Genomic DNA, 21,825 nt, shown 5'->3' with positions numbered 1-21,825 from the left:
GCAGTGGGCAGCAACAAGAAGAAACCCTCTCTCTACTTTTCTCAGTGAGATCCACTTGTATCCACCAACTCTCATTTACTTCTGCAAATGGAAAGCCCATTTATGGAAGAGAACTATTGATAGAACCACTGACTAGATGTGGTATTGCATTTTTCACTACAATCTACTCTTGGGCCTTATTTGCTTGATTACATTTTTAAGTGGCACCTGGTATTGCTTTAAATTGTCCATGCTGGAAATGAAGTAGAGGTTGATTTTCCCTGGTGATTTGGAGTGAAGACAGATGTATTATGAAAACAGAGCTCACAGCAAATTCTTATGTTATGAGGCAACTCTGGCTTTGCTAATTAAATAGCAGGCATCCCCACTGAACTAATATTAATACTAAGTATTTATCCATTCATTCGTTACCTTATTAATAAAAATTAACTCCTTTAAAATACAAAACTGTTTCAGAAATCCAGATGGGGTGATGCTTCTAAGATCATGGGTATAGTCAGCTAGTCCTTGCTGTGAACAGACTCTTCTGCGTGTCAGCTGCAGAATCATATTGTTCTAATAGTTCTTCCTGGATCTAAAACGAACAAGGCAGTGAGGGCAAATACAAGGCAATCTGTTCTAAAAATTGTCCTTTTCATCTGTTGACATGGCTGGGGAAGATTTTGGCAATATATTAGCCCAGTAATCCCCCACCCCATATTATAATTGTTCTACATGTAGTGGCACTCATTGCTGAGTTTTATTAAGCTGTGAACATGCTTAGACATCACTTCTATTGCCTCACCGTAACATACAGTCATATTAGGGTAACATTTTAAACTCTCAGACCTCTTCACAAGTTTTCTTACTGTGCACAGAAAGTAATCCTTAAACGTGAGTCATGCTAATCTGAATCTTCCCTATTGAACAATCCATCCATCTTTATTTTTGGAAGTATATTTCTGGATAGACAGGGGCAAGGGCTGCTGAGTGAATCAGATGGTCAGCCTTCTGACACAAAAGTCATGTTTTATTTAACTCAAAGTTTGTTGTCCAACCTAGGGTTTGTCTGTCAGATAATGTGCATCATACAAATTGGCTATGTCTCCAAAAAGGACATATACTCAGGATATCTACTGAGTTGAATGGGGCTTACTCCTAGGTAAGTGACTACAGAACTGTAGATTTAACTGTAGTAAAGAATGAGGCATCCTTTTACCTATAAAATGATGTAATATGTAGTACCTGCCCTAACTTTGCTGCATATATTGTATCAATATAGATTTTGCGTATAAGCATCATGGTGTAAAGATCTTCATACTTTTTTATTTTGAAGTAGGCTGTCAACGAGATTAATGCAACAGTGTCAAGAAAGAGGAAGATTTAAATTTTTCAACAGACAATAGCAAAAGAAGCGAGAAGACCCTAAGGGAAAAGTAAAGGGAAAAACTAGGTTTCAGCTAAACTACTGAGAATCCACAATAGATGCAGACGCCGAGCACCATGTCAAGAAGTACTGGTACGATACTGTAAGATACTTGTTAACTAATGTCAAAATCATTTGTAAAATGAGAACGTCTGGTTAGACATGCCAGAGTTACAATTGCATTCCTGTCAAAAATTTACCACTTGCCATTTGAAGGAAAACAAAATTAGGAAACAAAGCATGAAGAAAGCGATTACTGCATTGAAAATGAGTATTACCAAGACAAAACAAAACCTATCTATGGTTAAAAGCACCCTCAGAGCTGCACAAGGCCACAAGTTTTCCACTATATTCTCTGCATTTGTGCAAGGGAAAAAACAGTTTATCTTTTCATGGGTTGCAGAATGCTCAATTTTCACTACTGTTGTCTGCTATGATCTCAGACAGATATCTCTGTACACGTAATATACTTAAAATAACCCATCCAAATGTACATTTCTCTAAAAATGTTCATTTCAGAAAGCTAGTAATTATGAATGAAATCAGGCGTATAGATCAAATGCTACAAATGCCATAAGAGAAACAAAAGTAATACATTTCCAAGCATTTTTATTCCATTCACTTCAGAATAGTTTGCCCATACCTGCTTTTCTTTTCACAGAAAGAATTTGAGTGCATGTGGAAGAGCAACTTTTAAGGGTCTTCATTTGCAAACTTTGTTGGAACAAGTCTTTTAATTTTTAAACTTTATGTCAAATTCAATGAATGCAGTGACCCCTACTGTTGCACAAGCATTTCCAAGTAAAGCAATGACAACCCCCTCTGGAAACGGATTCATTATAGTGCAGGCTAGAGTACAGTCAATTTACATGCATGGGTTTTTTTAGGAAGAGAAAGCTAATTGAGCACTGAATGTACGATATTGCAAATATTTGCATTTATAATAATGAATGTAGCTTTTCCATTTGAATTATTGCATAATTTCATTAAGTATTTACAATGCCAGTATTGTAAATGAGTTCACATACTACGTATATTTAATTCCAATTTATATATATTAAATAAATAAATTTATATATATATTTAAGATCACCATTCAGATATCTGTGTGAGAAGATGTTAAGCACATTCATAAATGTCCCTTTGCTAAAGGGCACAATGCATGGAAAACTTATGTGGAGCTGAGAGAACTACAGCACTGGACAAATTATATTTCTTTTTTTAAAACGTTACCTTTGTTTTTAGCTGCTTTAGGAATGAATCATGGAAAAAGTTGTAATACATAAAACTGTTAGAAAGCTTCTTTACCACAAGGAAGCACAAAACCAAGAATTTCTTCTACCTAGAATACACAATCTGTCGGAGCAACTATTCTACTCTGAAACACATGAATTGTGTAACACTATCCATAGGGGCAGCCATTTTACTCTACTTCATGAAAATTAATGAAGAATCTTGTACTTTAAGGACTGGCATGCTTATTATTTATTTAAAGATTTTTAGCCTGTTTCTCATCCAGAAAACACTCCTGAAATAGCTTATATGCGGCAGGTGTTTTGTTTTCAAATAAAATCTGAAGACTTACAAAAAAGATACAACACACAAGAAGAAGGGATGGGGAAGGAAGAGGAGCAATATGGTTTTCATGAACTGGGGTTCATTTCACCAGTTTCATGAAGTGTTATTCTGAACTGGCAAGTGTACATTGGGTGGGAATGAAGGAACATTTGAAACACTAAGCACATGTTGGAGTATTCTTTTTTTCTTTATTATAATTATATATCACTTCTTTCTTCAGGAAACTCAAGGAATCTTACATAATCCTTCTCCTCTTAATTTTATCCTCGTAACAACCCTGTGAGATAGGGTAGTCTGAGAGTCAGTGACTGGCCTAAAATCATACAGTACAATTCTAGTATAAGGAATGTACTAAGCAATACTGAAAACAGCACCTAAGCACATGCTGAGAAGTGGAATTTTCCAAATCTCCTTGGAATGCATTAAAACCTGGTATATATGTTCATGTGTTCATGCCTTTCTTCATATCAGTTGTTACTAAATTCTCACAGAAATCAGATAGGCCAACATGACTTAAGGTGAGTAGGAGGTGCATTTAGGATCTTAACAAGAGAGGAGTTCAGAGTTAACCAAGATTTATTATACACCACTGAGCTGACTTTCCCGGATGAATTCTTGTTGAAAAAACAAGAATAAACTAAACAGAAAAAGTAATGTAATACCTTTCTGACTTTGCAGTTGGTTCTAATAAAAGAGTGAAAAAACTTGCATGTTTAAAACTTGTCTTGGGGAGCAGGGAGGAAGAAAGAGAACAGAGAATTAGATGTGGCTGGTTATTTGGGTTTCATGATTATAGAGGTACAAATTTCAAATATAGAGGTACAAAGCCTCTAGTGGCTCAAGACCTGAATTCCATTCTGAAGAAGCTCTCAGGGGCCTCATTCTGGCAATATCCTCCTGGGGAGACTGAGTTGGAAGTTAGGGGCACTGCACTGTAGTGGTTCTGCTCCTACTTGAGGGGCCATTTCCAGAAGGTGCTGCTTGGGGAATACTGTTCAGCCCCATGGATTTTCCAGCATAGACTTCCTCAGTGGTCTGTTCTGTCCCTCATGTTATTAAATATTTACATGAAACCACTGAGTGGAATCATCCAGAGTTTTGGAGTGCATTGCCATCAGTACACTGATGACACACCACTTTATTTCTCCTTTTCCTCATCAGCAGGTGAGGCTGTGAATGTGCTACACTTGTACCTGGCTGCGACAATGGACTGGGTGAGGGCCAACAAACTGAAGCTCAGTCCAGACAAGACTGAAATGCTGTTGCTGGGCGGTTTCCTTGACTGGATGGTGGGTTCAACCTGTTCTAGATGGGGTTGCCTTCCCCTTGAAGGAGCAGATTTGTAGCTTGGGAGTGTTCCCTGATCCATCTTCATCACTTGAGGCTCAGGTGGCTTCAGTGACTCTTGAGTGCCTTCTACCAGCCTCAGCTGGTTGCCCAACTATGCCTCTACCAGGACAGAGATAGCCTGGCTTTAGTAAGCCATGCTCTGGCAATCTCTAAATTAGAAAACTGCAACACACTCTATGTGGGTCTGCCCTTGAAGATGGTTCAGAAGCTGAAGCTGGTGCAGCATGCAGCAGGCAAATTAATAACTGGGACCTTTAGGTCTGAACCTGTAACACTGGTTCTGGGCTTCCTGCTTTGGCTGCCTGCATGCTTCCAGGTCCAACTGAAGGGGATGATTTTTAACTTACAAAGCCCTACATGACTTAGGACTGCTGGAGCACATCTACCAACTGCAATCTACCTGGATGTTAAGCTCAATCTCTAGGGCCTTCCCTCAAGTGCCAACCTCATTGGAGGCTCAGAGGGTGGCAACGGGGGAGAGGGCTTTTCTGTGGTCTCCCTCTTTGGAACAACCTCCCTGGCACTAAACTTGCCATCTTTTGGCACCAGGACAAGACAGCCCTTTATGTGGAGGCCTTTAAAGATGTTGGTTATCCAGGTAATTCTTTTTCTTTGCAGGGTCTTTTTTTTACCGTCAGTATAAAGCTATTTTAAATTAATTTTAGCACTGTTGTTCTTATGGCATTAGTACTGTATTTTACTGTTTTGTTTTATACATTGTTGTAAACCTCCCAGATAGCTCTGGCTATGGTGTGGTACAGAATAAAATATGGGCATTTCAAACTTTTAAAAAGGAGGAAAATTGTTTAACAACCAGGAAACACCAAACCATCAACGGTCTGGGAAACTGGACCATGTCCACAGGATTGAGAGGGTCGGGAAGTCTAGACTGGGATGCCTAGAAGGCTGGATGTGACTCTCCTTTCTGAAATTCTGCACCTGAGCACTATTACTTTGAGCTGAATACAGTGTTCAGCAACTTGTGTTGTGTGCAGCAGACCTGATTAATCCCACCTAATGTTTACTTGGCTTTGGGTCAGCCACATCCTCCTTTCCTTTTCTGTGCTTAACATTCAGCCTAAAAAAGAGTTCTGCTGAATTTAGAAGCTCAATACTTCAAATGTACTTTAGTTCCCAATAAAGACAGCATTCAATTGGTTTTGTAGTTGGCCTGAAAACTGTTTTTTTAGGTATTTGGGATGGATCCAGAGATGCCCTTGAACAAATGGAAAGGTTACTGCAAGTCACAAAAAGCACTCTGACTTAGGGAAGGTTCCAGAGGACGAAGATTCCCCTGTGTAGATCCCAGTGCCATATTCCCTACAGTTCTTGAGTCCCCCACAGGAGCGCTCTCCAGTTTCAGGATCCCCTCATATTGCTGAGCAATTCCTATGCGCAGAGCAGTATGTTCAGGAGGCAGGTTGAGTTGGGAGCTGAATTGTCACCATAACTTCATCATAATTCAGTATACTGAAGACAGTTCAAAATAAGCTGCTGCCTGAAGCACAGGACAGAATTGTGACCCCCCTCCCATCCAATGGAAAGAAGCTTGCTAGCAACCGATAGCATCATCCACCACCCTGAAGCACAGAGACCACCTTAGGGGGCACAGAGCAGGCCAAAAGGCAAGAATCCTGTCTGCGACATGCTGCCACTCTTTTCTTCCCTTTAACATAAGTCATTTGAGGCAACTGCTGCAGTCTGTCAAATGTTAAGGCCAACCCTGAGTATATTCTCCAAGTTTAACATGCAGACTTTGACCATGCCTCAAATAATAGTTAAAAACTCTCTTCACACAGGAAAATTTTAGACTTGAATGTATGTATGCATGTATATGTGTGTGAAGGGGAAACGAACTGACAAGGGCGCAAACTAGCTGCAGGGATGCTCCAAGTTATGCTCCTGTCAGATATCCTCTAAGGAAAAGTCAAAAGAAACGGTCTGTGTCTGAACACTTCTTGCATGAAATCCATAGAGATAAAATGATGACTATTAAAATAAACTTTTAAAAATCTCTACAGTGAAACATCAATGTGTTGACATCTTATACTGATATAAAACAATTAACTTGTTTTCCAAAAGCTCGTATCTCTAGAGAAGACCTTGCTAATCAACAGTAGCACAAAATTACAAGAATCTTTATGTTCTGGCAGCTTTTAGTTACAAAATTCCAAATGTTTCTTGGATGAAATCACTAACATTTACACCTTTATGGTAATCAATTAGTGTCAGAAGACATCTAGAGAGCTATGCTGCAGGCTCTAATAGCACAGAAGTAATCAATTAAGGGAGTGAGTTCAAAAAATGATGTAAAGATCAGAGTTGTCAACGGCAAAATAATCTCATCTTATGATGTCAAAAGCAGAATAGAATATGCCACTTATTTTCTAATGCAGCTGAATTAGTTCTTTAAGACAACTAACCACAAATTTTCTTGCACAATGTCCTAACATTCTATTTCTCAACTATTACATGATTGATTTTATGTTCTCTTAGGATTTCAGCCTTTTTCATGCAGTGCAGGACCAGAAGTTGCATAAAATCACAGTGGTGCACAATTTTTGTTAGAACAATAAGAACAACTGAGCTATTAAAGTATACATGTGTGTGCGCACACGCACACACACAGGTATGCTTGTGGTGCCAGTGTGGTGTAGAACTAACACTGGTGCACTGGAACTCAAGAGAATGCAGGTTGTAGTCCTCACTTGGCTATGAAGCTTACTGGATGTTCTTTGGATGGAAAGCATAGAGGATTATGTAAGTCAACTTGGGTTCCTTGCTGGACAAAAGTGACCCCATAAATATTTTACACACACACACAATAATAGTGATAATACAATCCAATACACTTCTACCTAGAATTAACTCCCACTTAGTTGAATAAAACTTATTGCTAAGTACATATAGTATTTTACCCTAAAATATTGTTCAGACTTCAACATATGAGGCATCACCACCAGAAAAAGTATGAAATCTAGGATCAACCTCATTTGATTTGATATAGTTTTACTCTTTGGGAAACATAAGGACTCACTGATTTATACTCACATTTTAATGGAAGAGGGCAAAACTATTTCGAAGAAATATCTTGTATTTTAGAAATAGGAATAATGATCAAGCAAGTTTTGAAGTTTCCATAGAAACTTGTCATAGCCGTCTCAGCAGTAATTTTAAAAATGCCACATGAGACAAACTCATTTCCTTTGCAATCTGTTTCATTTGGGGCTCAGCACATGAGTTTCTCTACCATGTTACACACTACAGAAAGAGGCACGAAGCAATGCAGGCTATAATGCATTCTTTACTCCCACAGAGTAAACCATCAGAATCTATTAAAATTACCTTAAACTGATAGCACCAGAGACATGACAAATCACAGGCCAAGAGTCAGATACCAAGGAATTGGTGTATCAGGGCTTTGGGGCCAGGCCGATTTGCAAGCAAATGATATTGTGTAGAGCTGGCATGCTCAGTGCATGACAAACTGATGCAATTTCAGCACTGTCGGCAAAGCTGGGTGAGATTTCTCTGATGCTGGCCATGCTTAGCTTAGAGAATTGTGCAGAGTTCCCAGATTTGAATCACTTGGGGCCGGAAAGGGCGTCACTTGACAAGTCACAAATAATTACACTACACTCTTTCCATTGTACTCTATTATTTTGCCCCTCTTATCTCTAGATTTTGAGCACTTGAGAACAAGCAAGGTCGCCTTTTATTTTGACCAAAACACTGCAAAACATTGTTCTTTTCTGATATGATAAATAAAACAAGGCACTAACCATCTTTATCAAATCTATTTTCCACTTTTATAAGCAAAAGCAAGTTTCCTTGTTTGAGCTTGTGAGAGGAGTGAGGCTACAAACAGCCATGGAGGCAGGTTCATGAGTTCTTCACTTAAGAGGGTTATGTAGTTATCTAGTTAGCAGCAAAAAAGAGATTTTAGAAACAGGGCACTGAGTTCGTAGCCCCTAAGTGATAAAGTTATCTATAGATTATTTGAAAGAGCACTTTCCCCTTTCAGATGAGTGAGTTTTGACAATTTAGTCTACAAGGTGAAGGAAATAGGTTGATGCCTGCTTTTTATTGCCAGTTTCTTAAGAAATGAGTAATCTATTCAGTGGACATTATGAAACATACATTTCCTGAAATTAAATTTATTTAATTGTAGTAACATTTATTGTGTACATGTGTACAGATTATGAAAGTGACTTTTTTCAAAGACTAATAAAAGGGTGGGGGGGAACTTGTGGTTTTGAATCAATGCTTTTATTATTTTTATTTCTCATCTGTTGTATTTTCTCCAGAGTAGACTACAAAAGGAAAATGGAAATAAATTGTGGTAAAGTAAATGTATACCATGCTGAAATTAATAATACAACAAACATTAAAATAAAATTTAGGCTATTACCCCAGATCATATTCTTAGGAAAGCTAGAAAGAAGAAAAGCTTTTTCTCCTATAATTTCTCACAGGAAGTTGGTCAATTTAAATTGTTTTTTTTTTTTTTTACTTTATCATCCCTCTTTGGCCTTTAGCCAAATTGTATAAATGGTGTAATGTTCACATCAACAAAGCATTTCATTGCAAATCTTATATAAACTGTGTTCTCACTTTTATCCTATCTTGTTTCCTTGAAATTTTTTTGAAGCTTTGTTTAATTTGGTGCCACTTTGTGTACTAAGACTTATCTTACATGTGCCAAGTTTATTTGAAATGTGTTGGCTATGTACAAAGATTATTTTGCATACTTTTAAACCAAAATCAGTATTTTTGAAGACTGACTTTCTTATTAAATTCCAGTCTTTACTCAAAGGGAAAATGTTATTAATAGCCAAGAGTACCTACCACTGCAAAATACACACACACACACACACACATATTTGGGTCTCTTTAAAGATTGGCAGATATGTATACATTGGTATATATGTATACATAAGGGGGTGGTGACCAGGAGAAGCACCTTTTCAGTAATGGCACCCTGTTTGTGGAACACAGTCCTCAGAGAGGTATGTTTGGCATCATCTATGCTTTCTTTTCTGTGTCAAGTGAAAACTTTTTTTATTTTCCAGATATTTTGATAAGCACCAGTTTTAATACTGTATCTATAGATGGCTGCTGTGCTGTGCATTAATCCTGACTATAATATGTATGTTGTTGATGCTGCTATATTGGTTTTATTGTTTATTGTGCTATTTAAATTATGTTATTGGTTGATTATATGCTTTTTAAATTTCTAAACATCCCAGAGAGCCTTCAGGCTATGGGGCAGTATAGAAGTACAATAAATACATAAATAAATAATAATGATTATTTATTTCCTGTCCAGGGATCTGATGTATTTATTTCCTGCCCAGGGATCTTATGTATTCTCTCCATCGTGTCAGTTTAAATATAAGAGCAGTGTCAAAACACTGCAAGTTTAATCACAAATTAGTTTTAAGGTCAGTACATGCGGTGTTAAAAGGACTCTGGACTTGTGTTTCCCAAAAAGGAGCTCTCATGGCAAACCACTTTGAAAACTGAAAGTGTTGAAACCAGTTTTCATATGACTTCAGGCTCTGTTGTTCAAGGAAGATACATCTTTCTTTCCCCTAGCAGCAACTCGGCCAAGCCAAGAAGCTACCTATGACCCTATCCAGTCAACCTCACTATTCCATGTATAGGACCAGATAAGTAGGTGCAGTAAAAAAAATTCAGGAAAAGGCCCTTTCTGTTCAAACAAGTATCCTTCCCATCTCAATATATCTGTACAGATGTCACTGATGAAGCAAAGCTATTATTAAAGGGAAACTGACTTGCAGAAATTAAATGTAACCAGTTAAAGTCTGCCTTCAAATCATGAAGATTTAAGTTGCAACCCTAAATCTAAGCCTCTAAGCATGCACACAACTTTCTTTGATGTCAGTATGTCTACACAGAGACATGATTTTAACTCCAGGAGTTTTTTTTAAAAGCCACTTTAGAATTATTCTGTTTTACAAGTTTTTGTTCCCCAACACCAGCAGTAAAGGTCCATAAGAAAATAATTTTCACAAAGGAAATCCAGGCAACTTAAGCACACACAAAAGATCATTTAAATGCATACGATCATTTAAATGCATACGTCTTATCTGTTACAAAAGTAGTTAGGAAGTTAGTCTTGAATCTTGTGGAAATGAACCTGGGTACTTCAGCAATACAACTGACAGTTTAAGCATGCAATCTTATATATGTCTATTCAGGTAAGAATCCATTAAGGCTTATTCCTGGGTAATGGCATGTTGGATTGCAGCTTAAGTTGCTGTAGGTGAATTACAATTATTATTGTTTTAGATAAAAAGCTGCTATAGAACTTTGTGTTAGCAGTTAGATTAAAACAGGATGAAAACATTATTTTCCAGTGGAGAATAGTTCATACCAACTCTTTCAGATCACTAGTATGTTAACTTTTCTCCACCTCAACAGTTAAAGGTTTCCAACTGAATGATAGTTTACACAGATTTAATATACACTGTACCAAATATAAAACTAATTGCTATTCCTATTCTCCATTTTTGGGTAACGCTTTATTTTTGACAGGGCTAGAAGAATATCACATATACCAATCCTGACATCTGAAAATTTAGGTGTGGCCAACTCTCAGTTTTTCAAAATAGAATAATATTTCATATTATCTTTTGTATACTGAACTCCTGTTTCAGATACTCTTTTCCTCTTTAAAGACATCAAAACCAATATAGTAGATCACACAAAAACATGGTAAAGTCTTACCATGTACCTTGGCATGTGACAGTATGATTACAAGAGTAAAAATACAACTGCCCAGGTTGCATGGTCAAAGCAATCTATGGTAACTTGTTTTAATCCCAAAACATATTGAGGATTTCCCTAACTACCTGTTCAGGTCCATGGCCTGGAAGGTTATTCGAGGGATATTTCACTCTCAAACAAGTCATGCCATCCTTGTTTGGATAACTCAAACCTCAGTCAAGCAGTAATCAAGGAAATTGTTCCCAGCTTAGACTGCAAACCACCATGGTGTCTTTAATGGTTTCCAAACAAACCAGGATATGACAACCCATGCTAGCATATTTGGAAGCCATTAACAGTAGTTTCCATGTTCAGAGGTAATGAACATATTCGGTCATCTGCAGGTTCTAGTCTTGTTACCCTTGCTTACAAGATGAGAAGATTATTGTGTTGAATTTGGGAAACAGAAATCCCAATAGCAGCAGCTGTAAATATGATAACATCTGGTTCAAAAGTAAAGAATTTTCCACAGCAATGAGATCTTCCTGTAAAGTTATGAGGGAAATCAGTTTTCACAGGACCAAATCTCTGTTTTCTTTGTCTGTATATACAAACATACAATCATTTGTTTTAACTGCTTTTCAAGTGACAATCTCCTTTAGTTACTTACAAGTTAATTTTCACTTGAGAAAGAAAACTACTCATGCACAAATACCAGGTAATTGTATTTGTGAAGAAAGAGAAATAATATACTTTGTTATTTGTATCCAAACTTTGTGTGTGTGTGTGTGTGTGGGGGGGGGGGACTTTATGCCAAGAAATAAAGTTAAAACTGCTTGAAATATTCTCACAAAACAAGTAAAATGCCTTAGAATGGGGATGGTATTATTAACATTTAGAGAAATTGCTGTAAGTCATTCTAAACCTATGGGAATGAATGGGATCAAATCAAAGCAATAATCATTTTAGGTATGTTCTAAACATGTTACACGAACAGCTGACATGGAGATGATGCTACAAGTAAGAAAGGGCAGCAACAAAATGTTGTTAAAGATGTCTGAGTACTGCACAAAGCCATTGCAGCAAAGTAGTAGGATCCTCATACCTTGATCCTAAAGCACCATTTAGCAAGTTCCACAGACCCTAATGGAATGTATATCCCACAATGTTTGCTATACTTGATCCTATGAACTGTCCTTTCAGTGAAGCAGTTCACAGACTCAGGCTGAAAGAGGAAGAAGGCAAGTCAGCTGAAATGAATTTGATTACTTTTTATAAAAGCAATTCTCCTAATCAATACATAGTCACTGCTATCCTATTGATTGTTTCACCACATAATCAAGATTCTTAATTTGTGTTTATGTAAGAAATGATGAGAAGATGCTGGATTTCATTATTTTCCAGTCTGAAGACACTACACTGTATGAATACTTTTCTATACTGATTTAAAACTGAACAAGTTAAATTCATGGAGGTGAAAAGTTTCTTTTTTATATTTGAATGCTCATAGTAAATTATCAAAGGGAGACCCTTGACCTTAAAAACTCATACCATTTTATACTACGGCACTTTATTGACCAAAATCAAAGGATGTTAGAGTATCTATAGTGTTAACAATAAATGGAATGGGACATTAACAGGTATTTTGTTAGGCACTAATTAAGGAAAGGAAGGATACAAATAATGCACACAGAAGCAGTGTATTCAAGAAAGTATATAATGCAATGATACTGTAGGAATATCAAAAATTTTAGAACCACACTCCATCCCTATAATATGTATATTAATGACATAAATTCCAGCCTAAACCTGGAATTTGGCTGAAGTATTGACAAATGTCTCATATGCTAAGAAAATGTTAAGGGGCTGATCACATTCAATAATTTGATCATATGGTCACAAAAATAACTAAATTTAAAATCCATTACTCTAGTTTTTCTTTAATTGCTGTTTTGCAATTTTTAGTATTGCAAATTTTAATAGGTTTTCATGTCTTGAATCTTTTGCTGAGACTTTCGCAAAGGACAGCATTCAAATGTCTTAAATAAATAAATAAATAAATAAATAAATAAATAAATAAATAAATAAAATTAGGACACATAAATCTGCTGCCCTAGTCTCTCCATGCGCTTCTACAAAAGCAGCCTCATATAACTAATCCAGTTAGTTTGAGTAGAAAAGGAGTTTCACCCATCAGGTGATCTTTTAGTGATAGGCCAAATGCTTGCACAGAGGCAGTGCAAGATTACATGAGACCTTTTGTAAATTCTTTCCAAGGACAAAAGACCTGCTTAAAATGCAAAATACAAGATTGGTACTATTAAAATTGGGTTGTACCAAAATTCAGTAATATTCATAGTGGGTTGTATCTGGTACTGGTTCACTGAAATGAATGGGCCTAGATTTAGAATGATATTAGATACAGTGGGATTAAATGCAATGGGATTTAAGTTAGTCATGAATAACTGAAATAACATTAACTTCAATGGGTCCACTCTAAATGTAACTGCATGGCTACATCTAGTGTACTTGATACAATAACTGTTCAAGAATCGAAACATGTTTTAAATTAAGATATTTAAATGTAAGCAAGTAAAAATCCAAAGATGTTCAAATTTGCAAAGAATTTGGAACTGTATTATTTTTCTTGTATCTTATATACCCCCATCTACCTTTCCTAATAGCATCAGACTAGAAAAATTTTATGGCAGACTTCAACAGCCTGCTGAACTCATTGTGTAGCTTAACTAATATTTAAGAGTCTTGGAACAAGAAAAGAAATTGTGTGTGTGTGCCTGTACTTTAATCCACTCCATGACAGCACAGGAATATTAACCATGGAAAAGGTACAAGCCAATAGACCTCACCTGTATTTAAGGTAATTATGGTATCAAAGCAGGCAGGAATGGCTATCTTCACCTCATCTGAAAAAATTTAGGGTAGGGCAGAAAAGGAATATTGCAGCCTCTCCCTCCCATGCATACATAAACACATGTCACCATAAGATTAATCTTTAGATGATATGGAACTATATTTAATATAAACAATGCCTCTTTAATTATGCTATTTGCCTTATAAACTAAAACAAAAACTATCTGACATCCTGTCTCACTGCTATAATTTCATTAATACAAAAAAACAACTAAGGGTCAGCATTTTTAAAAATTTAATTAAGAACACTGTAAGCATGCCAGTCAAGAATTCCCTTTGTACTCCAGTCCTCTTAAATGCATGGCTCCTTGACCTGCAACACACGAATTCAACACTTTCTGGTCAATATAAATCAAATGCACACTAATTTATTCAACTGAATTCAAAGTATCTGAATCAACATTAGAAATCTAACTAGTCTTTGTTATTCTATTATTGGCAAACGAAGCATATTTAAATGATAGCAAGTGCTCATGGGTGTAATTTTGAAGTTAAATTGTTCCCCAAGGATATGTTCACAAAATGTCTACACTTAAAAGGTCACTCACTGCCAAATTATGAACAACTGTTGCATTTACAAGCAAAGGTTCAATAGTTTGGAGATCCAGTCATCAATTTAAAGTGGCAAGAAAAAGTTTAACTGTTGACTATTAATTGAGGAGAATTTCTCTATGAACCATCTTCAACAGCCTCAACAGTGTCATCATTAATTATTGTTTAAAAGGAAAGTATAAAGATGTTCCCACTGTCAAATTGGAAGACATAAAACTATGGGCACTATCCAACACTTCCACTTCACCTAGGCCGTTAACACAGCAATGGCATAAGCAACTGCTAGTGCGATGTCAATAGCATATGTTGCAGCAATGGGGTTTCTGGGGAAATGAGTCTTCTCTTTCAGAAATCATGCTACTGGTTTCCAATAGCTATAGAGAGAATGTTAGCGTCAGCAAGTTGGTGCTTAATTAAACAAGGGTTGACATCTTACAGTGTCCTAGAGGGAATGCTACTGATGTTGCACTAACATGAAGCACTACTTAACCAATGTAGGTAGTATTAGTAGAGAGAAGAAAATGGCATAAATCTGACATTGAATTATTCCCATTGCACTAGTTAATTTTGCAAGTGTTGGTTTATACTAACACAATGTCATTAATACTAGCATTGAGACAACTGAATATTACTACTGGAGGAAAGCTGAATCTAATCCATTGCACAAACCATATTGAAAATCTGGTTAAACTGGGGTGGCTAAAATGGAAGAAGCAATAACTATACACGAACAAACTGGCCCTTTAAAAATTGTTTCAATCGCCACCAAAGCCAGTGTGATGTAGTGGTTAAGAGTGTGGGACTGGAACTGAAGAGATCTGGGTTCTGGTGCCCAGTAAGCCATATAGCTAACTGGGTGACTCTGGGCCAGTCACAGCCCCTTAGCCCAACCTACTTCACAGGGTGGTTGTTGTGAGGACAAGATTGAGAGGAGATAGAGGAGAAATATGTAAGCTGCCTTGAGTTCCTTGAAAAGAGTGGGATATAAATATAATAAATAAAATCTGGGTAGAGGAAGTTATGTATGACAGAGAGTCAAATGGAAGATACTAGTTTCTGTACTTACTTGAACTGTGTACTTACATTTTGTAAAGCTATTTTCTTCTTAGAGAACTAGTTATCAGCCAAACCAATGATCCCCTTTCTCAATTCCTGCTCCTATTTAGGTCTAGTTCTAAGGAGACAGACCTGTGTTTGAAAATTTCCCTTTGAAAATTTGACAAATCACCCTGCACACACAAAATATGACAAATCACCCTGCACACAAAGAAACAGATGCCAGGGAGAATGGTTCCAGTCTAGCCTAGAGTTGTACGCAATGTTAGTCCCTCTTACAGTAAAGTCACTGAAATTTATCATGCAACCACCCTTTAAGTACTGTATACAGTTCTAGTTATCACACCTCAGAAAGGTTCCTGGGACAATTCCCCTATAAGGGAAAGTTGCAATGCCTGGGATTGTTCCACTCAGAGAAAAGGTAAGTACAGGGAGACATGATAGAGATATACAAAATTATGTGGAGTGCGAAGGAAGTTAATAGTTCATAATACTGGAGCCAGGAGTCAATCCATGAGGCTGACTGAAGGGAGCTTCAGGATAAATAAAAATACTTCTTCACATAGTTCATACCTCAGCTGTAAAATTCATGACAGGATGTTGTGAAGCCATAAACTTGGACAGCTTTAAAAGGGGTATTAGATAAATTAATAAATAATGACACTATCCACAGCTACTTGCCACTTTTCTGAATACTACCTCCCGTATTGAGGCAGTATGGATATGTACAGAAGTTGCTGTAAAATAGCAATGGAAGGATGTATTGCACTGTGTTTTGCTTGTGAATTCCCCACAAATAATAGGGGTTTACAGGTTGACCACTGTATGAAAAGAAGGCTAGGCAGATGCATCATCTGATTCTGTATGGCTCTCTTTTCATGTCCTTAATGAAACTGAAATCAAACTAACACCAATTGTAACCCTAGTTTACTTTCCCAGGCCATGTAGCTGCATTCAGTCATATGATCCCTCTGAGACAATGAAATCTGTGTCATTCTCTCTGATATACTGAGAAATGCAGAAGCAACTTTTGTGAAGTAGGACTTCCTTAGAAGCTGCCAGAGTGGAGCCAATCAACAAAACTCACTGATACTTCCTAAAGTTAAGAATCTGGCAATTAGGAATTGCTGTATCACAACAGGGTTCCAATCAACTAGCTCTACTTCAGGAAAACCACACACCCACAACAGAAACCCAAGCACTTCTCTTCAGCAGAAGCTAGATACTTATTCACACAAGATGAAGAGAGACTTCTGAAAAAGACCTGTGCACTTCCCAAACAGTGCCAACAAAGCTTGGGAACACACCTGAGAAGTCCCCAGACAGAATGCGAGGCATTCAACTCACAAGAGCATCTACTCAGGGACACTCTGTCCTTAAGGTTTTCTTTGAAAGGCATGTTCTCCAGGATGAACTCCACACTGCTCCTAAGGGCCAGAATTTCTGTAAACAAGAAGTGGCAAGCCAAGGGCTTTGGCCGATCGGGCACTCCTCCGCATACCCTGCGATGAGACGTGGCTTCCCTCCGACCTTCATACATATATCCAGCACACACAAATGGGTCGTCATCAGCTTCCTAAGTGGCCCGCTCGCTAGAGAGCTAACTTACTGTAATTTCGGCCAAATCAATTACTCCTCATCCTACGAGCTTATTACTGCTACTACTATCTCTCGCCCACTACCCCAGATAGACAAGTACCATTCCCCTCCAGAGCAGCACCACACAGCCCCTTCCTCTGGAGCGCACAGTGCAGGCGAGCAACGCCTTGTGCCCCCGAGCCGCGCCATCCTGTTCCCTAAGCGCGGAGGGTGGGCGGGAAGAGAGCTGATAGCGCCTTCTCCTGCCCGCCACTCACCGTATAGCCTCTCTCCAGCTCGCTCTCCTCATAGCGGAACGATGGAATGAAAACCTCCATGGCACGGTCGGTGCGCGAGCGCAGGTTCCGCTCACGAGCGCCACGACGAGCGGGGACGCGAGGGGAGGAAAGCGCGGGGGGGGGGGGGGGAGAGGGCCCTGCGTGCGCGCGCGGGCCGGCACTGGAGGGCAGCGGGGGCTCTACGGCTCCCGAGCAGCGCCAAGCCCGGCGGAAGGATCCATGGGCAAGTGCAATTCACGTGACAAGCGAGAACAGCCTTTTCCTATCTCTATGGGAACAACCGCTGGTTTCCATTTCTCACGTGATTCCTGGTGCAAGATGGCCTGGGAAAAGGGAGGGGTGTTGCGGAGAGGGCGGCGGCGGCGGCCGGCACCGCAAGCGGCCCGTGTTCCCTTCTGCCCCTGCAGCGATAATGAGCACGGGGGGCGCCGCCCCGACCCGGAGCGTCGTGCAGCGCCTCGCGCCGGTACGTTATCTCGGCGAGGAGGAGCGCCGCAAAAACTGGCTGCGAGCGGAGCCACGGGCAAACTATTCTAGAAGAAATTAAATGTAACCAGTTAAGGTCTGCCTTCAAATCATGAACATTTCTGGGGACCGGCTAAAAACGTGCAGTGATGGTACCTATTGCTTCTGGATAACTCGCTTTATTTTTAGGTTCAAGCTTACATGAGACTAGCACCTTCAAAATGTCACAAATCCACCAGGCCGACTTTTTTGCTCTTTAGGCTAGATGTTTAAACAATACGTTATGAAAACGGGTGAGGGGGAAAGGGGGGGGCAAGCTGTCCAGATGGAAAAGTCCAGATATTTGCAGGACATACGATGACGTGCAGCTGGTTCTATGCACATTTGGCGCCGGTAGATGAAGAAAAGTTTCGCTTCAACTTCCAGCTGCTGTAAACAGCAGGCTATGGAGCTTTTCTGTCCTCCCCATACCGCAAGGTTGTGTTGCTTAACGTCTAGCTTGACCGTTAAGTAGTTATTGAAGGACTCGAAAGAGTTCACTACCTTGAGATTTAGCTTGATCTTTGCATTGCCTTTTTGGTTTTGGAATTTTGCTCATAGGCCAAGATTATCTACAATTGGGTGTTCTAGAATAGAGCTTCGGGAGTCATCCTGTAGATTACTTCGGGAAGAATCCTATTGTTTGTCTAGACACATGGGATAGTTCAGAGTCCCAGCTCCAAGCTCAGAAATGAACTTCTGGCTGGGATGCCAACTACTAAGCATCCTCTGTCCTTGCAGCCTGGTATGTGGTTCTTTCTAGCAGCAAAACCAGAAAAGTGTCTTTGGACCTGGCATGGTTGGGGTCAATGGGTTGTCTCAAAAGGTTTGTAACAGAGTGAATTTTTTGTTTTGCTTTTTTTTTTAAAAAGGAGCAGCTATATACCAGTTACAGGGCAATTCATAGATAATAAGCCCCATTAGAAATGCCATGTTATTTGGTTCATTTAGCTATGAATGACTCCTCTAATGAATAGAATCTCAAGGTTTTTTTAAATATAGAAAAGGTTTTCCACTGACTGAAATCTCAACATTGCTATAGCAATTCCAAAAATATTGTAAAGTTTATGATTACAATATCAACAATATTGTGAAGTGCAACCATACAGTTTATTTTTTCCTAAATCAGTTTAACAAAGGTAAACTTGAGTTCCTCTAGAACTCAAAAATAGTGATTACTATTACTAAATTGATTTGGAGTTGAAACACTGACATAACAGTGCTATTGAGAATTCAGCACAAACCGTGGTTTCTACTTGGCACCATTCATCAACAAGAAAATGGTGCCTTTAAAAGCAAACATCTTGGTATAGATCATGGGTCCTCAAACTACAGCCCGGGGGCCAGATCTGGCCTGCCAGGCCCATTTGGGCCTGCGGCACGCCCGTGTGCACACCTGCCACCCACCTCGTCCTGCGCGCAGGGAGGCAGCAGTTTGCTCACTTGGAGAAAACAGTCTCCAAGCGAGCAAGCTGCTGCCTTGTGGACCGAGCCGCATGCCCACCCCCACCTTGCCTCCCCTCACCACCTGCGTGTGCGCCTGCACGCACCTTCCCCACACCAGCCCTCGCGCACTGCTGGCAACACCTTTCTGGCCCATGCCCAGCACTGGCACCTTTCACCTGGCCCCCTGGGTAAAAAGTTTGAGGACCCCTGGTATAGATTATCTTGACATAGTTTCACAAGCATTGCCAAAAATGCAGCCTAAATATCTTAGGAATATTTTATGCATTTTATATTCTATTAGGACTAAATTTTGAGGTAGCAAATAACTCTCTAGAGTACGCCAGCCTATATTTCCTGGTCAAAAGAATGTGCAAGTTTTCCAGGGGTTTTTACCCCCATTTTTAAACAAAATACTTAAGACATGGCAGAACAGGCCAAAGCAAAAGGAGTGTTAGTACCAGTGGCATTACATCTTTCTTCTTCTCCAATGTGGCTGCAATTACTTTGTTCCATTGAGCCACTTTAAAAAGAATCATCGGAACCACAGAAATCCTCCATATATGGGTCAGGGAGATGATCACCTTTCTTTCTTGGGTTAACTTGAAATTTAGGAAAGCATGGAAAATGGGAGTGGGTGGGTTCTGCAAACTCTCAGTTCTTGAAATCAAGAGTATTATTTTGTTAAAGGGGAGATCTTTTCACCACCCCCGTTTTGGTGCATCTATTTTTCTGGCTCCCTACCCACCTACCATTGACAACTGTACTCAAATGCAGTCTCATCTTGTCATTTCCATACTTCCATATATGCAAGTTACCAACTGCACTACTTCCCTTTGACAGCTGAAACTTCCAAGGACATTGATCTGGCAAGATAACATCTACTAGAAAGCCTTAAGTGCGCATTTGCGTGCCTTCAAGAAAATACCTGACACTTTAAAAAAATTAAACACTGCACAGTTTAACACTGCACAACAGTTCCATGATTCAGTGTTAATATTTCAGCATGTCTTTGATGTGGTCATATTCCTAAATACTTATATTCAAGTGCAGCAGTTTGACTTAGAGAATCCCATAATTTCTTTATTAAAGACTGAACCATGTTAACCAGCATGCATTATTTATTTATTTATTTATTCATTTATTTATTTATTTACTTAATCTGAGGCTTTTATATATCATCCAACTACTAGCATCTCAGGACGGGCTTACAGTAAAGGCAGCATAAAATGAAATGAAGCGCAGCATCCAAATAATTCCAATAAAATAAAACCCACCATTAAAACCTAGTCAAACATGAAAATAATGGGAAAATAAAAAGGTTTTAGCCTGGTACCAAATAGAATAGAATGTCGCCGTCAGGTAAACCTCTTTGAGGAGTGCATTCTATATGCCCAGGGCACCACCAGAGAGAAGCCCCTTCTCTGGGTAGCCACCCTCCTAATCTCCTTCAAGGAGGGCTCCCAAAGAAGGACCTCTGCCTCAGATCTTAAGGGGCAGGTGGGTATATAGGGAAGGAGACACTCCTTCAGATATCTAGGTCCTAAGCCATTTAGGGTTTTACAGGTCATCACCAGCACCTTAAATTGGGCCTGAACTTCAATTGACAGTCAGTGCAGATGGTAAAGGACTAGCGTTGTATGTTCTGAACCAACTGAAGTATCTGGACCATCTTCAAGGGCAGCCCCACTTAGCGCACATTACAATAGTTCAATCAGGAAGTTACCAAAGCGTGGGTCACCTTTGCTAGACACTGCTCATCCAGGTAAGGGCACAGTTGGTGGATCAGCCCAAGCTGAAGGAAAGCACTCCTCGCCACTGTTGCCACCTAGGACTCCAGTGACAGCTCTGGGTTGAGGAGCACTCCCAAACTGTGCACCCTCTCCTTTAGGGAGAGTGCAACCTGTTCCAGAACAGGGTTGAAATCATTTACCTGGAAGGCTGAACTGCCCACCAACAGGACCTCCATCTTGTCTGCATAAAGCCAAAATTTACTGACCCTCATCCAGCCTATTAGCCTGGCCTGGCACTGGTTAAGGACAGCTACTGCCTCCCCTGGACTAGACGTAAAAGAGAGGTGGAGCTGGGTGTTATCAGCATACTGATGACTCTGCAGCCCAAACCTCTGGATAACTTCTCCCAGCAGTTTCATGTTGATATTAAAAGGGCATGGGGGAGTAAAATGGAACCCTGCGGACTCCATGGCAAAGCTGCCATTGCACAGCCACAATCCCCCAGCACCACCTTCTGGAAACAGCCAGTCAAGTAAGAACTATGGAACCATTATGCATTACCAGGAAAACTGTGTAAAATTTGCCCAGCCCTAATCTATGTAACTTAGAATTACTGACTATAAACTGTGCTTAAAATGATAAAAATTAAGAACAAAGCGAATGA

At 39.3% G+C, this 21,825-nt stretch overlaps 1 protein-coding gene across 1 annotated transcript in view; it reads right to left on the bottom strand.

Annotated features, from left to right (window-relative positions):
• The window catches only part of SNX24 (sorting nexin 24), an 83,057-nt gene extending 65,213 nt beyond the window's left edge, over positions 1–17,844 (bottom strand). Inside the window, exon 1 of the mRNA XM_044446320.1 lies at positions 17,461–17,844. Within this exon, the coding sequence (XP_044302255.1) occupies positions 17,461–17,520 (60 nt within the window). The 5' untranslated portion in view covers positions 17,521–17,844. The remainder of the gene's footprint in view (positions 1–17,460) is intronic.
• Positions 17,845–21,825: the final 3,981 nt, after the last annotated feature.

This window comes from Varanus komodoensis, unplaced genomic scaffold, assembly GCF_004798865.1.
Source record: "Varanus komodoensis strain SLA01 unplaced genomic scaffold, ASM479886v1 scaffold5, whole genome shotgun sequence".
Lineage (NCBI taxonomy): Eukaryota > Metazoa > Chordata > Lepidosauria > Squamata > Varanidae > Varanus > Varanus komodoensis.
This window is presented reverse-complemented; position numbering and strand designations above follow the sequence as displayed.